Below are 16,751 nucleotides of genomic sequence, written 5' to 3'. Positions count from 1 at the left end.
ATTAAGCGAATGAAATTACAACACTACAAAAGAAATTATAAATAATTTGTCTCATTTTCATTTTAATTGTGTTCATCCACTATTTTTATTCTCTATATTATAGAAGTATATTTGATTTCTAAATATTCCATTACTTTAATCCGATATACATAATTTATTAGTCTACATGTCAAGTAAATAAAGATACAAGACCAAAACTAGGGCTGAATAAAGTTTAGTCTACACAGCAAACCAAATCGAACCAAATTGTAGTTTTAGTTTGATCTACCGCCTTAACGATCTGGTCCAGTTTTTTTTTTCAAAAAACTTTACGGTTTTGGTCTGGTCTCTGTTTTCCATTTTTCAGACTAGAGCAAACTGCAAAACCGTAGTTTGACCGAAAATCATAGTAATATATAGTTGAATGATATAGACGTAATCAACTATTTATAAATTAGAGTATTATATTTGGTGATTGTAGGTACAAAATATTTGCATAAACATATATTAATTTAGAATATAAAAGATAAAATATCATAGACTAGATCCGACCAGATCATTGTAGAAGGGTTGGTCTGGTGATTTAAAAGGGCTAATCTAGAAAATTTTTGACATTGAAATTTTTGGTTTTTATTTGATTTCAGTGTCAAATCAGACCAAATCGGATCGTGTGCATCCTTAGTCGGAAAAGAGGAGTACTACTCTGTCTCCTTTAATTAATATCAAAAGGGAAATGAGTTGTTTTAAGAAAAAAGAATATTTTGTAATAAATGAAGAGAGACATTAAATTGCGATTAAAGAGTGATACAATATGGATGAAATTTCAAAAGGGAAATTCTACATGGTAACATCGAACTTTCATGAAACACTAGTGGTAGCACTTTTGTAAAAAAATTTCACGTGATAGCATCCAATTTATGCCTTATCTGATTGCTGTAACATTTTTCGTTAGATTCTTGTCATTCTCCATTTAATTTACCATTTTAATGAATCTACCCTTATTAAGTGTTGGTTGTTATCTTTATAATTTGCCTTAAATCATTTTTATGCTCTTAAATGTTTAATTCACCATATTGACATTTAATTCACTGTTTTCATCAACGCTCTCAAATGTTTAGGGTAAATTATAAAGACAAGAACCAACACTTAATAAGGGTAGAAACGTCAAAATGGTGAATCAAACGGAAATTGACAAGAATATAACGGAAAATTCTACGACAGTTAGATAAGGCATAAACTGAATGTTTTCATGTGGAAAAATCTTACAAAAGTGCTATCATTGGCGTTTCATGAAAGTTCGATGCTACCATGTAGCTCATTTAAAAAATATGGTAAATCAATTTTCAAATATGGAAATGCTACGAAGTATGTGCAATACTCTAAAATGAAAAATAATGCAAACTAAATTAAAAAAATTAATAATTTCATAAATGATTATGAAAAATGAAATATAAGCCATAATTTTTAATAAAACCAGCCAATAATCAGAGTCAATAGATCTATTTTCCACATAGGGCCATGGTGGAACCAACCAACTCGCCCTGTTCCACTCATTTTGCATTAATTGTTATTTTTGTTCGTTCCACTTATTTTACATCATTTTTATTCTTAAACAATGGTTTACTATTTTTTTAAATTTCATCCATACATTTTAACTCTATTTAAAATTTTCATAATTAATTAGGAGCTTTGCTAGGTGAATAACCGCGATTTATATCAATTGTAAATCACTGGTATACGGTACTATATCATAAGTCCATCATTTTCATAATTTTGTTTTTTTTTAATTTAATTATTTTATTAATTTTATTTTTGTCTTTTTATAGTTATTTACAAATAACCGCTATTGACTAATATTTTCTAATTAATTAGCAGTTTATTGTAATTTAAATAGGTGGACCCATCCAACTTCATTAGAATTTAGAAGGTATAGGCAAACTCTCTTCCATCATTTCACCATTCTCTCCATAAAAGCTCCTCTTTTTATTCTGTCAGCTCACCTGAAGATGTAATTATCATCACTGAAAATCAAACTCTCAGGTATTTCTTTTTTTTTTTTCTGCTAATTTCCTGGTATTTCTTGCTGTTTTTGTTCTGCAAACATGGAATCAAATCTTATCAAGCAACCAACAAGTATCACTTTTAAGTTTTTAAGTGTAAATGTTATTTGAATAAAAACTACTACTATAAACCAAGTAATTCAAATCGGAATAGGTTTGGACTATTTATAATTTAGATCCAAAATATTTTAGTTTAAACTAGGTTTTAGTCTAAGATCGAAAATCGAAAACTTCAAAATGTGAGCTCACCTTCACTTTAGTATAAATAATGGAATACTAAAAAAAAAATCTAATTACGAGAAAAAATTAGTATTTAATAAACAATTTTAGTTTTATTTTTTCATTCTTTGCTACTTCTATAACTTTATATTTTTTTTATTCGTTATCATAATATGTGTTCATTTGGATTATCGAATTAGTTTTGGATCAAGTGTTTCGAATCGGTTAAAAATGGAAAATTGTGTCTAGTTTTTACATAATTATCTGTCTATTTTTTAAGTTAAATTAGATTCAATTACAAGGTCAGCTTAATATCAGGTCATTAAATATGTTTTAACACTAAATTTGATTTTCTGATTCAATTTAAACGAATTTGTTTGACTTGATTTAATATTATAACACAAATTTGGTTTTTATTTGAATTGAAAAACCAACTATTAATTTAAATTTTGTTTGATTTAATTTTACAAATAAAATAAACGGCAAACTAAATTCCTGATCGCTTTCCCGTATAAAGACATTTTTCTGAGTTTGATTTTTCTACAAACACAATAATGCATTAACTACTGGTTATTTACTACTTTTATGATCTTTGCTATATGATCTTTCTTGTTGAAATGTAAGCTTTAGTCTGTGGAATAAAAAAATATATGCACTTTTAAAAAAAAAAAATTTCCGTTGCAGTATTTTGTCAATCAGCCTTAATCAAACTATAATTGAGATTGATTTCAAGAATAAAACACGTTTTTTTTGGGTTTAATCACTTTAATTCATTCTCTTATCTGATCTCTATTCAATTGTATATATACAAGGGAAAATCTCATTATTGCCTAAAATAAACAATATTGCAATATTAGTTATTCCCCTAAATGAATATTCTTGAATGATTTGTTTCCTGATTTCTAGCATCAATTGATTTGTCTCCTGATTTGTTTCCTGATTTCTAACGCTCCCCCTCAAATTGGGTCGTATGGTCACCGACACTCAACTTGCACAACACTTCTTCAAAGATCTGAGCTCCTACTGCTTTTGTAAGGATATCTGCTAGTTGATCTTCTGAACGTACATGAGAATGTTTGATAATCTCTGCTTCCAATTTCTCTTTTATGAAATGTCTATCAACTTCCACATGTTTTGTGCGATCATGTTGTACTGGATTTTCGGATATGTTAATGGCCGCTTGATTATCACAATACAGTTCGCAGCTCTTAGTACCCAAGTTCTGTTAGTAGCTTCCTGAGCCATAATATTTCAGCTATCCCCTTTACTACTCCTCGGAATTCTGCTTCAGCACAAGACAAAGCAACAACCTTTTGTTTCTTGCTCCTTCAGGTTACAAGGTTTCCACCTACCAGAGTGAAGTAACCTGATGTTGATTTTCTATCATCTCTGTCACCCGCCCAATTTGCGTCTGTATAAGCAATGAGATTTAGATGACCATTCTTTTGGTATAAGATCCTTCTCCCTGGGGATCCTTTCAAGTATCTCAAGATTCTAATTACTGCTTCCATTGAACCTGTGGTCTGTGCATGAATCGACTAACCACTCCAACTGCGTAAGCAATGTCTGGTCTCGTATGAACTAGGTATATCAGTTTTCCTACCAATCGTTGATGCTGCATACAATTAGTAGGTTCTCCTCCTTCAAGCATCTGCAACCCATGGTTTATCATCATTGGTGTCTTAATGGGTTTACAATTTAGCATACCTGCTTCTGCTAATAGATCTAGAACATATTTCTTCTGAGATATGAAGATGCCTCGATTGGATCTTAGGACTTCAATCCCTAAGAAATATTTGAGTATCCCTAGATCTTTCAATTCGAACTCTTGAAACAATTTGTTCTTGAGGGCCTCAATCTCTTCCTTGCCATCTCCAGTGATAATCATATCATCAACATAAATTATGAGACAAGTTATCTTTCCTCCTCTTCTCTTTAGAAACAGGGTGTGATCAGAGTTGCTCTGGCTGTATCCAAATCTCCTCATTGCAGACGTAAATTTTCCGAACCATGCTCTGGGTGACTGGTTTAATCCATACAATGCTTTCTTTAATCTACACCCTTCATTATCTGCGAATTCTGTAGTGAAACCCGGTGGGGCCTGCATGTATACCTCTTCTTTGAGTTTTCCGTGAAGAAAGACATTTTTTACATCGAGCTGATGAAGGGGCCAGTCTAAGTTTGCTGCCACCAAAAATAAGACTCTTATCGTATCAAGTTTTGCTACTGGGGAAAAGGTTTCCGAGTAGTCAACACCATAAGTCTGAGTATAACCTTTAGCTACCAATCGGGCCTTGTATCTTTCTATGGTGTCGTCTGCTTTATATTTTATCGTGAATATCCATTTACACCCAACAACTTTCTTCTTCTCTGGTAGCATATACTTTTCCCATGTGCCATTTTTCCGCAATGCGTTAATTTCCTCCTGCATAGCTCTCCTCCAGTGATCATATTTTAGGGCTTTTTCAACACTGTTGGGGAGCTCGGTTCTATGTAGGGCCGCATGAATGCCATAGCACTCAATGACAAATTCCCTTTACCAGTTTGTTCAATCGGATATCTCGATCTCCTTGACTCAAAATGCGAATCATATCTCTTAGAAGGGACACCTCGTGTGGTACGGGGTGGAAGAACATAATTCTGACAATGATTTTCACCTGTCTCTTCCTCTTCTGCTTCCACAAGCCCATCAGTTGGAACATTAACAATATTAGTATCAAGAGACTCATGTTCATTAACTAAGTTACTCACCTGATGCTCAGACAATATTGTTTGTGGTGTGGACTGTACAACTGGATAAGTCAGTTCTAGCGCCGCCTACTTGCTCATTTTGGTCAAGATTTGATATCCATGAACCAGTTAGCTATCTGAGATCGTCATCTTTCTTCTCCTCCTGACATCGAAGATGGTTGTAGTAGAATTCAGACTCAAAAAACTCACAATCCATGGTGGTATATATCCTTCGGTCTGAGGGATTATAACACCTATACCCCTTCTGATTTCTCCCATACCCTACAAACACACACTTAACTGCTCGAGGTTCTAATTTATTGCATACCCGTCTGGAACAGTGAACATAGACTATACATCCAAAGATTCTAGGAGGTAGGGAATGTGAGGAAGGCATGGGTTGGAACACTTGGAGAGCCTCCAAGGGAGTTTTGTAGTTTAAAGCTTTTGTGGGGAGTCTATTGGTGAGATGGTTAGCTGCGGCTATGGCTTCGGACCAGAGGTAGGTGGGAACATGTGATTCAAGCATAATAGCACGAGTCATCTCTAGTAAGGTTCTGTTTTTCCTCTCAGGCACACCGTTTTGTTGGGGGTGTCCGGACAAGAGGTTTGATGGATTAGGCCGTTACTAGTGATGAATTGATGAAAATGAGAATTCACATATTCTCTGCCGTTATCTGTCCTTAAGATACGAGGTTTTGATTGGAACTGGGTACAAATCATATTATAAAATTCAACGAAAACTCTATAAACCTCAGATTTATGTTTAAGGAACTAAATCTAGCTCATCGAGTACAGTCATCAATAAAAATAATATAATATGAGAAATCATGTATTCCTGTTTCAGGAGCTGGGCCCCATACATCAGAATGAATAAGCATAAAAGGCAAACTGGTTTTACTCATACTATTAGAATATGAATGTTTATGAGTTTTTGCAAGGATACATGTCTCACATTTAAAATCTAAGTTCAACCTAGCTAAAGTAGGAAAAAGTTTCTCTAGATACCCTATAGATGGATGTCCAAGTCTCCGATGCCAAGTCCACAATCGTCGTTCCTTTGACTCGTGAGCAAGAACTGCCTTGCCTTTGTAAACCGTCTTCTCCAAGTAGTACAGTCCGCCTTTCTCAATACCACGTCCAATAATTTTTTCCGTCTGAGCATCCTGCACGAGACAACAGCCAGGTTTCATAAGAACAATACAATCAAGATCTCTTGTAAGTTGGCTAACTGACAAGAGTTTATGTGAGAGTTCGGGAACAAATAAGCAATTATTTTAGTTTTATATTATTCGAAAAATAAATTGTTCCAACTCCCTTGACTTTGATCTCTTCCCCATTAGCAGTTTTAATGAGATTTTTCCGGGGTCTAACATGAGTTAAAAAATCTTCCGGGTCATAGGACATGGTGTCTGTGGCTCCACAATAAAAAATCCATCCATTATTAGAAGCAAATAAAGCACAAATATCAGAATTAAAAGGAATGTGGCTGTGTGGATCATGGGGCTTCACGTAGCCTTCCACCCTTTTAAAGGGAGCATCATACCCCCTTTCCTTTGAGGAAACAAACGGCCCATTTCCTCCTATCCTTTCAAACCCTTAATCTCTTTTTGAGAGAGATTGGGTTTCTGTCTCTCTGTTATCTGTAGCGCCGTCCATGGCTGTTTCCTCCTTTGCTTCATCGGCTTTTTCTTCCAAACTTACTCCCATGGCTGCTCGTCCGAATTTGGGTTGATCAGAGAATCGGCTGTTTATCTATGCTCCTCTCTTCTTGGTGTCGGGCCACCAATCTGGGTACCCCCCGATCTTAAAGCACTCGTGTTTGGTATGCCTTGTTCCTCCACAGTGGGTGCACCGTACATGGCTTTTATCATCTTGTCGGTAAAGTTTTTCTGATCTCCCTTTAACGTTAAATACTCCTCCGGTGCCCGATGATTCAAAATCCGATAAGGGCTCTTTTATCATAACGGCTCTTCTCATTATCTCCCGCCGGATACTTGCATATGCTTCCTCCACTGTGGGTAGTGGATTTTGGAGGAGTAGATCTCGTCTGTCCTTATCGAAAGTTTCATTAATCCCAGCCAAAAATTGATACAATCGATTTTGTTGAATTAATCGATTGTAAGTGATAATATCCTCAGGGTCCTTCATGGGATTAGGCTGCCTCCTATCTATCTCCTTCCAAAGCGCTATGAGTTTACTGTAGTATTTTTCGATTATGTCTGTGCCTTGTTCAATCTTGTTTGTTTTGACTATGAGATCGAAAATTTATAGCCCATCACTGCCACTGTTGTATATAGTTTCTATCCTTACTGTCGGAAAATCAAGGAATTGTTTTACCAAATCCGGCTCTATGCTTTCGATTATCCAGGAGTTGGCTATTGAATCTTGCTTGGCCCATTGGCTGTACTCTAGGCCCTTTGGTGATGGTGGTTCAGCGATGATGTGATTGAGCCGACCACGACCACTAATGGCCAAGTACATCAGCCCAGACCATTTGGTGTAGTTTTGATGGTTCAACTTCTCAAATATCGAAAAAGAGGGGGTATTGGCTATGGTTTCATTGGGTGGTTTGTTGGTGTTTAACTGTGAGAACAGTTGCAATAACTGCCCCATGGTTATTGGTTGATCTGGTGTAATAACTGATTTGGAATCAGACTCCATTTTCAGTCAGGTAAGTTTTTCCAATAAATGATGAAGCCGCTTTGAACTGTTTCTTCCTCAGAAACGTTCTGCCTCTAATACCATGATTTCAAGAATAAAACAAGTTTTTTTGGGTTTAATCACTGTAATTCATTCTCTTATCTGATCTCTATTCAATTGTATATATACAAGGGAAAATCTCATTATTGCCTAAAATAAACAATATTGCAATATTAGTTATTCCCCTAAATGAATATTCTTGAATGATTTGTTTCCTGATTTCTAGCATCAATTGATTTGTCTCCTGATTTGTTTCCTAATTTCTAACAAAGATGACCAATAATATTATCAATGTAATATTCAAATAATAAAATATATAAATTGATCCTAGAGCTCTTATTTAGGAATAGATCATGCTTGTCAACACTAGAACGCTAAATTCGGTTACTCTGTCGGGGGCTTTTGGGTTGGCTTTATTGTGTTCGAATTCTATAAATTAAAGTTTTATTGGGTGATGTTAGCAATTTAATTCGGGTTGTTTAGGTTACGGGTAAATATTAGAGTATGGCTCTATGTTGAGTGAAAGATATACACAATGAGATTCAGTTTCAGATCGAGCTAAAGTTGTTTTGGATTTATATATTGGGCCAGGTCAATACGGTGTGGGTTCCATGTTGGTTCTCTTCTAGGTTAAATCGAGTGGGACCAATGGTGGATCTTGAGTTTAAAGTCCTAGGGGCACCAACAAATGAACGAAATTATAGCGGAGGTTCATTGGTAAAACTAACAACTAAAATTTTTTTGCAAAATGATATGTAGAAATACAATAATCTCAAGCTAAAGTCAAGGTAATATAAAGTGATCAATTAACATCATCCCCACCTCAAATGGTGGCAACCCACAAGATTAATGGAGTTGAATATCCTCACATAATAACGTTCAAATTTACAAAAATTTCCAACAAAATGAAATAAAAGTAACAAAATAAAGAATGAATTACAATTGTTCTCGCCAAGTTTTCATATATTGAAATCGTGTATAATAGCATCAATACTAACATTGAGAATCAAATCCTCCATATATTATAATCTTCAGTATTTCTTGGTTTAGTTATCCAACTCTTCTCAATTTGTTAAGACATCCTACAATTATTATACGCATATTATATATTTAATTGGATTAACTAACACAAATGACATTTACAAAAACAATATAAGAGAAAGCAAATTATAAGAAAAAACTTGCACAAATATGACAGAGAAAACTTTTTCAACAAGAGGTCTAGATCAGCATATCTAAACACCTTGAATAAAAATTGCAATAGTGTGAAACTTTAACTTTTATTCACAATATTTTGCAATGAACATTCAGTAACACAACACACAAGTAAGACAGTGAGTGTAAGACGACAATGACTATCTAAACATTTATTATTATTAACACTAGATAAGGGATTATAATTAAATTTAAACCTATTTTTGAATTTGGATATAAGCACTTGATTTTCTCAACAATTGCAGCAACTTTCACTATAGTGACTTTTCTAATTTTATGATTAAGGATTAAGCTTGTATAGTAAGATGCAAGAATCTATTATTTTGAGGATCTTTCTCAATCCAAGAGACTCTTCAGCTGTCCTCCTTTTTGAATATAGGTTGTCGTTTTTCTTCCCTCCTCGAATGCTGATCATAGTTTTTCACGGGCACACCTACACATAAACCATAACCAAACGCAGGAAAACTGAAATCTTCATAAGTCCACTTAAGTTTGGATGTTTTAATAAATGATGCATTCTTTGAATTTCTCGCCAAACATCCATTACTTCTTTACACAAGTTTTCTTTTGGGTATTGATTTACAAGCATAAAGATTATTGCCTGATTCCTCAGTACACAAATATGTTGTACCAAATTAACCTTTACCAAACTTTTTTCCTATCAAATAATGATCCCTTAAACGAGGGTTTGATATGGTAATACAAATGATGTGGGTTTCGTCCCGGATGTGCTTATTAGCTTCTTTAGAGGTGCAGATGGTGACCCTGCTTTCTTTTCAGGCATTTTTATGTAATTAAACAGCAAAAGATTTCTTCAATTGCTTTTTATTTTGCATATTAAATCTAAAAATTAAAAAAAAAAAACTCAGAAATCTCCACAAAACTAAACGCAAATAAATCAAACATAACAGTTCTTCAATATGGAATTCAAATAAATTGCAGCAACATTACCAGTCTTTTAAAGTCAAATAACTTAATCCCATTAGAAGCAATAAAACAATATTATAGAGCTAAGAATCAATATCAAAGTCGAATAAGGAAAATCAGGCGCAATAAATCAGAATTTACGCAAGATTGTCTCTAAATTGGGTTGGGGTTTGCGGAGGAAATGGAAGAAATCTATCGGTGAAAGTTTTAGGGTTTTAAGGAATAAGGAGATAAGGTTGAGTTGTTTGCTTAGTCACATTTCCTTCAGAATCAGAAATTCTGAGTTTAAAATTCATTTTTAAAATTCCCTACCTAAGTCCGCCCCTGGGTTGGACTATAGGTCGGATCATTTTTAATTTTGGTTTAACTTATAGGTCTAGTTATTTTTTAATTTTGGGTTAACTTTAGATCGGGTTATTTTGAGTTTGGGCTTCAGGTCATTATTTTGAATATGAGTTGGATAATCATAGGTTCTTGTTAGTGGGCATATGGTACCAAAGAAACAATTCAATCTTTGGTAGTGGGCATATTCATCCTATAAAGGCTTGCTTCTGGTTGTTTGGTGAGCTCTGATTTCAGGTCTGTCTTCTGGTGTTTCTTCTGGGCGGATTGTTCTCTTATAGCAGGGGTTTGCTGTGCATCTCTGTTGGATTTCTGTTCATTGTGCATTATGTGGCAGTTGTTCTGGTGCTTTTGTGTGCAGCAGGTGCTGCCTCTTGGGCCCCTGGTTGCCAGTCTGCTTGATGTATAGCTAGCTGGTGCTTTGTTTGTTTTGTCTGTCTTTTGGTTGTTGATTCCCTCAAGCACATGAAGAGGCTTGTGCAATCCTTCATTTCCTACACCGTGCCTTACCACCCCAGCTAAAGAAAGACATGAGCCCAGCCCTATCCTCTCCGACCACCTTGACTTGACTACCTATCAAGCCACCCTCATCTAGACCACCACCACATCATTCATCCACGCGCACACCACCCAAAACATCAGTCATCCAAGTGGACACCACCTAAATCACAACCTATTAAGGCCACAACTCAAAACATCAGTTATGTTATGACACCACCTAGAGATTGGTTGAATGATTTTTATTGAGTTATCAATCTTTCCAATATTAGAAAAATTTAAAAGAAAAACTCTCATTTTTCTTTCTTTACCTTCCCTTCTCTCCTAAACAAACAAGAGTTACTTCCTACCAGTTCTCTTCCCTTCCTTTCCTCCTTTTTCTTCCTTTTCTTTCTTTTCCCTCCAAAGTTTTTATCCAAAAATAATGCTAGTGAATTCGGTTAGGGTTACAAATGTTAGTTAAGCTCAGGTTTTCAGTTGGTTTAACTCGGGGTCAATTAGATTGACTCTAGACTTAATAAGGGTTCGAGTTACAGTAATTCAAGTCCACACTGGTTTTAGTAATCCAAACATTTATTAAACTCTTTCAGGTCGACGTTTATGCCGTTTGAATCATGTTAGTTGGGGAAACTCAGTTTCAGCTACATATTTGGTTATTTTTATTTCCCAACAGTCAGGTTGACAATTGAATTAAATTGGGGTTGCTTCCATTTTGTATATCTATAATCACTATTTGATACCAATAATCAAACGAGAAACCACTAATTCAAATTGGTCACTTATGATTTTTATATTTTCAATTGTCAAATACATATTATTAGTATATACTGCTGACAGAAAGTTGTAGTAACATAATTTTGTTGATTAAATTCAGCCGCTTTTTATACTCGTAGGGAAAGTTACAAGGTTACACTAGCAAAAAGAAGTTGTAAAACTACCCATACACAATGGCTCTAGCAATACCAATACCAGAAAAGTTGCTAAACTTTCTGTTAGAAAAGGTTGCTCCAATCATTAAGACAGAGACTCAAAAAATCTTGAGTGTTCCAGAGCTAGTTGATGGCATTAAAAATGAAATGGAAATTGCTAAAGATTTCCTCAAAAAAACAGAAGAAAGAGTGGATAAAGCAGATGATCGAACAAAGAAACGCGTTGGAGAGTTAAGAGGATTGGTGTTTATGGTCGAGGATGTCTTAGACGACTACAAGATACTAGGTCAGCAGCAATACAACAATCAATACGAAGAGAACAATAATGGGTGCATCATGGGTATTCGGGAGTTGTTACATGGTAGTAACACAGCTGTTGTAGGTTTCAAAGGTAAACATGGGCTTGCTTGCAAGATTGTGAGGATTAAGAACGCAATGGACAAACTAAAAGGAAATGGAAAAAACTACGAGGACCTGATTTGCACTCAGGTGCGAGAGTCAGATTCCGAGGATGAGATGGAGGAGGAAAATGGTCGAAGAAAGAAATTGCACGACCCTGGATATCGACCACTCTATAAGGACGAAGAAGAACTTGTGGGATTTAATGAGCGAAAGAAGGAAATAATACACAAGTTAGATTTGGAGAAGATTAAGTATGACAAAGGACAATTTGTGCTTGCAGTTTGGGGTCCGCCTGGTGTAGGAAAGACAACTCTTGCTCGGAAAGTATATGAAGATGAGGAAGTAAGGAAGTATTTCTCATGCTATGCTTGGACCACAGCAACCAAACCTTATAAGCGAGTCGATCTACTTAAGTGCTTGTTTAAGCAATTCATTAACTGTTCAAAATCAAGAAAAACTTCCTTAGTTAATCCTATATCTGTGCAAGATGTGCAAAATTTGGAGAACAACGAGGTGGTAATCACTGATCGTTTGAGGACTTACCTCATAGAAAACCATGCCTCTGATAGGTAATATATAAGTAAATACACAAAATAGCTTCGACCTGGCTACTCCATATATTTATGAATCTGATAAGAAGCATGGGTGAATCCAGTATACTAGTATAGGGTGAGTCGAACACTCACTTCTATATGTGTACTGAATTAACTCGGCTATTTTTTTATATACATAATTAAACATTAATAGGATTTTTAATCCAATGATCCGGACCATAGCCTAGGTAGGCCTTGTGCTAAGATTTGCATTGGAAAACTTTTTAATGCATATTTCTATACATCTACAGGTACTTGGTGGTTATTGACAATGTCTCGGATAAAGGAGAGTTGTCAAGGATCATAAAGGCAGCTTTCATACCGAGTATCAGCAACGGTGGTAGATTATTGATAACCACAAAGAGTGAAGGCATCGCTAATTATTGGAAGACTTCATCTTTCCATGGAGAAGTCCACGGCTTGCAAGCTTTGTCTAAAGAAGATGCGGAAATTCTGTTCAATAAAAAGACTTTTGGTAACCAAGAAAAATGCCCTTGGAAGCTAGAAAGCTTAAAGGATACAATTGTGGAGGAATGCGATGGTTTACCCTTCTTAATTGAGAGAGTAGGGGAAGTGTTCTCAACTACCCAGAAGTGGATTGAGTTGTATCATGATTTTCAAATCAATCCTCTTTCGCCAAGGGCCAAGAGATTTCTACTCTCAAGCTACTATGAGATGCCTTATCATCTCAAGCCTTGTTTCTTGTATTTGTGCATGTTTCCTAAAGGTTCCAAATTAGATAGAATGACTATTGCTCGTCTATGGATTGCTGAGGGTTTTGTTCAAGCTAAAGAACACAACACTGTGGAAGAAGCCGCTGAAGAATATCTCAACGAACTTGTTGAAAGAGGTATGATTTCTTTAACTTGTAATAGTTCATTCGTTCCTTACACCTAATATGAACTTGTATTTCTTTGCTACTTGCCTTACATTCCTAATATGATCGAACATATTATGTATGTAATAGGTATGCTTCGTCTTTTGGAGAGCGACGAAACAGGAAGAAGAAGGAAATTTCGAGTTCCTAATATGTGGCAACATATAATGCTCCCGAAATTGGCTGATCTACGTTTTTGTCAAGTACTGCCACAAAACATGTTTAGTACAAATAGTCAATGCCGAAGGTTATCAGTTCACAGTGATCTCCAAGACACCGTCATTTCTTCTAATGTTCGTTCTATTCTTTCGTTTGCTCATCCTGAGAAGTTTCCAATTGTATGGCCAGTGCCACTCCAGGATTCTGCCTTTCGATTAAAAGTCCTTGACCTTCAAAAGGCCGAGTTTACTGAAATCCCAATAGTAGTAGGAAATCTACACAACTTACGTTATCTATGCTTGAGGAACACCGCAGTTAAGCAACTTCCAAACACTATAGGCGGACTTTGGAACCTGCAAACTTTAGATCTGAAGCAAACTTCCGTTATGGAATTACCAGAAGAAATAAAACGTCTTCACAAGCTGCGACATCTTCTAGCAGGCCGCTATGAAGATATAAACAAGGTACCCGTGAAAATCAAAGAGAAGACGTTACACAACTTCAAGGAGCTCCAAAAGCTTGTGTTTGTTGATGGCAGTGCAGACCATTTAGTTACGGACTTGTGTGAATTAACGCAATTGCGAAGGCTGGGTATTGCGAAACTGAAGGCAAGCCTCGCAGAAACCTTTTACGTGGCTTTGGAAAACATGACCGAGCTTCGATCATTGAGCATAACCATGGAGAAGGATGACGATGTTCTGAACCTACAGAATGTAAAAAATCCTCCTCAATTTCTGGAACGTCTTTACTTAGTGGGGCGTTTGAAGGATAATGAGTTGCCAATATGGATAGGTAACCTCGCTCATTTAGTAAGAATAAAGTTAAAGAACTCGCAATTGAAAAAAGATCCATTGGGAACGCTAAAAACTACGAAAGATTTGCTAGTGCTTGAACTAGATAACACTTATGATGGTAAGGTATTAGATTTTGGTTACAGGGGATTCAGGAAACTACACGTTTTGCGCATCCAACAATTGCACAATTTGAAAATCATAAAGGCTGGAGTTAACGCTTTGTGTGAACTTCAAAAAGCTGAATATCATGATTGCCCAACATTGAAAGATATCGAGATCCCAGATCAAATACAAAAAGTTCTCAAAGAAATTTAAATGTAAGTGTACTCCCTCTAAATATATTTTGCTTATAATTCTAAGAAAAATTGCGTGTAACGGGCTGAACTTTGAACTTTAGTTGGTTTTTACCTGTTGGTGACATGAACATCAAACCACTTGTGCTGCATGTATAGTCACGTCATAGAAGGGTGACATGTGCATTACCATGTCAGATTAAGGGGTCACTTGTACAACCACGTGAGCAAGTGACCTAATGTTCAGGTCACCATCAGGTAAAAGTCTATTAGATGAAAACTAAGTTCAAAGTTCATCCCAACAAATACAATATTTGAAATTGGATATGTTTTATGCAATGTTTCCTAATTCTAAAGGACTCTCGTGTTTGTCATGGAAAAGAAGATATGTTAGCTCATCTTATTTATAGTGTGCTAATTATTGTGTTCAGACCAATACAGGAAATTGCGTGAAAATCAGATCAGAGGGAACATATAATATCCTATGCCAACATGAAGTATATCAAGCTTCCCAAGGCTAGGCTAATAACATTCATCACACTCCCAGCAATTCATAAACGTTTATACATTGAACATATTATTATTATTTATTATATTGTTACTAGATTTTTGTATCAGATCATTAAAATACATTTTTTTTTTCAATTATGGGGATCAAAGAACAACAACAAAGTAATATTAGCAAGTTTATCAAAATCCAAGAGCAAAGAGAAAGAACACACCAAGTTGGAGGTGGGAAAAATACACCTGATGTATCTATATCAGCCATATTCTCAACACCCCCTCAAAACTAAGACGTCCCAAGGACATACCTAATTTGCTTAAAAGATCAGTGAACTGAGCAGAAGGCAAGATTTATGTTGTGTGGGTAAATAAAATAACTGCATCGCTCCTTCTAGTACTTTTTCTCAAGTAAAATGGCGATACACTTGTATGTGTTTTGTTCGATCACTTGAATAGCCGTCATATGGACGCACCCTCTCACCACCCAATGGTATTCCATAACCGAATTCTCGTAGTCTTCTATAAACCTCTGCAGGTTGGCGCACAGAAGAGGTGCATATATCAAATGATCCTTGCCGACTTGTGGAATTTATATCAAATTTTACAAAACAAAATCGTCACTAATTCAAGCCTTGAAATGAATACTAATTTTATCTTAGAACAATGTCCAAGTTTTAACTCCAAAAGCTTGATTAAAAAATTCTTGGAAATTACTTATTACCTGAAATCAAAATGATGGTAGAGACAATCAAATTCAGAAGCTGCAAGCTCTTACTTGGATAAATGAAAGGAGTGGAAAGAGGGATTGCTACAGTTCAAAATTAATTTTGAGTGATATACGACTAGGGATGGCAATTCAGTCCGAATTCGACTCTAGTCCGACTTGATCCGAGGAAAATAATCCGATTTGAGTCCGAGGAAAAGGTTATCCGACTTCACGATCCGAATCCGAGTTAGAGACGGACCGGAGTTGGACTTTATTAAAAATCCGACACTCCGATCTGACTCCGATCCTGAAGGAAATCCGACTTTGAATTTGACTTTTAATCCAATATTTTGTTTCCTTTAAAACTCTAGACGTGACTAATTCAAGCTCTCTCTCATACTAATTGTAATTTTCGATTTTGAAAAACTACTTAGTATTTTTATTTAGATCAATCAATCAAAATACGACAAATCAGATCAAGAGAAATAAAATACACCAAATCAAAATGCGAGAAAATTTTGTAAATTGTAGTATTAGGAATATTTCTCATGTTAAACTTGAATTCAACGTACATATTTTTTTGTTAAATTGTATTTGAAAAATATATTTTGTTAACTTCGTATGTTTTAAATCATTAGTACTATATCACAACGATAAAGTTTGATAATAATCCGACTCCGTATCCAACTCCGTTGGAGGTCCGAGAGTCCGAGTCGAGGCAAACTTGGAGTATGCATAATCCGACTCCGAGTGGAGGTGGACTGAAAAAAAAAGTTCGACTAAAATCCGGAGCAAAGTCGGAGTATGTACAATTCGAGCCG

The 16,751-nt window shown here is 35.5% G+C and overlaps 1 protein-coding gene across 5 annotated transcripts; it reads left to right on the top strand.

Annotated features, from left to right (window-relative positions):
• Window positions 1-1,886: 1,886 nt before the first annotated feature.
• LOC130797805 (disease resistance protein RPM1-like) lies at window positions 1,887-16,434 on the top strand. 5 transcript variants are annotated; one of them, XM_057660571.1, is made up of 6 exons: window positions 1,903-2,019; window positions 7,360-7,662; window positions 11,567-12,573; window positions 12,849-13,447; window positions 13,565-14,744; window positions 15,152-16,424. In XM_057660571.1, exons 3-5 carry the CDS (start codon window positions 11,621-11,623, stop codon window positions 14,740-14,742), a joined length of 2,730 nt encoding a protein of 909 aa, XP_057516554.1. In that variant the 5' UTR covers window positions 1,903-2,019; window positions 7,360-7,662; window positions 11,567-11,620; the 3' UTR covers window positions 14,743-14,744; window positions 15,152-16,424. The 5 variants fall into 5 exon arrangements, with proteins under 5 accessions (XP_057516555.1, XP_057516550.1, XP_057516551.1 ...); XM_057660572.1 differs by lacking the exon at window positions 7,360-7,662 and having other exon boundaries at window positions 1,887-2,019; window positions 15,162-16,428; XM_057660567.1 differs by lacking the exon at window positions 7,360-7,662 and having other exon boundaries at window positions 1,887-2,019; window positions 15,152-16,423.
• The last annotated feature ends 317 nt before the right edge of the window (window positions 16,435-16,751 follow it).

The sequence above is a fragment of the Amaranthus tricolor genome, chromosome 13, assembly GCF_026212465.1.
Source record: "Amaranthus tricolor cultivar Red isolate AtriRed21 chromosome 13, ASM2621246v1, whole genome shotgun sequence".
Taxonomy (NCBI): domain Eukaryota; kingdom Viridiplantae; phylum Streptophyta; class Magnoliopsida; order Caryophyllales; family Amaranthaceae; genus Amaranthus; species Amaranthus tricolor.
Note: the sequence above shows the minus strand (reverse complement) of the source record. Positions and strands in the feature narration are given on the sequence as shown.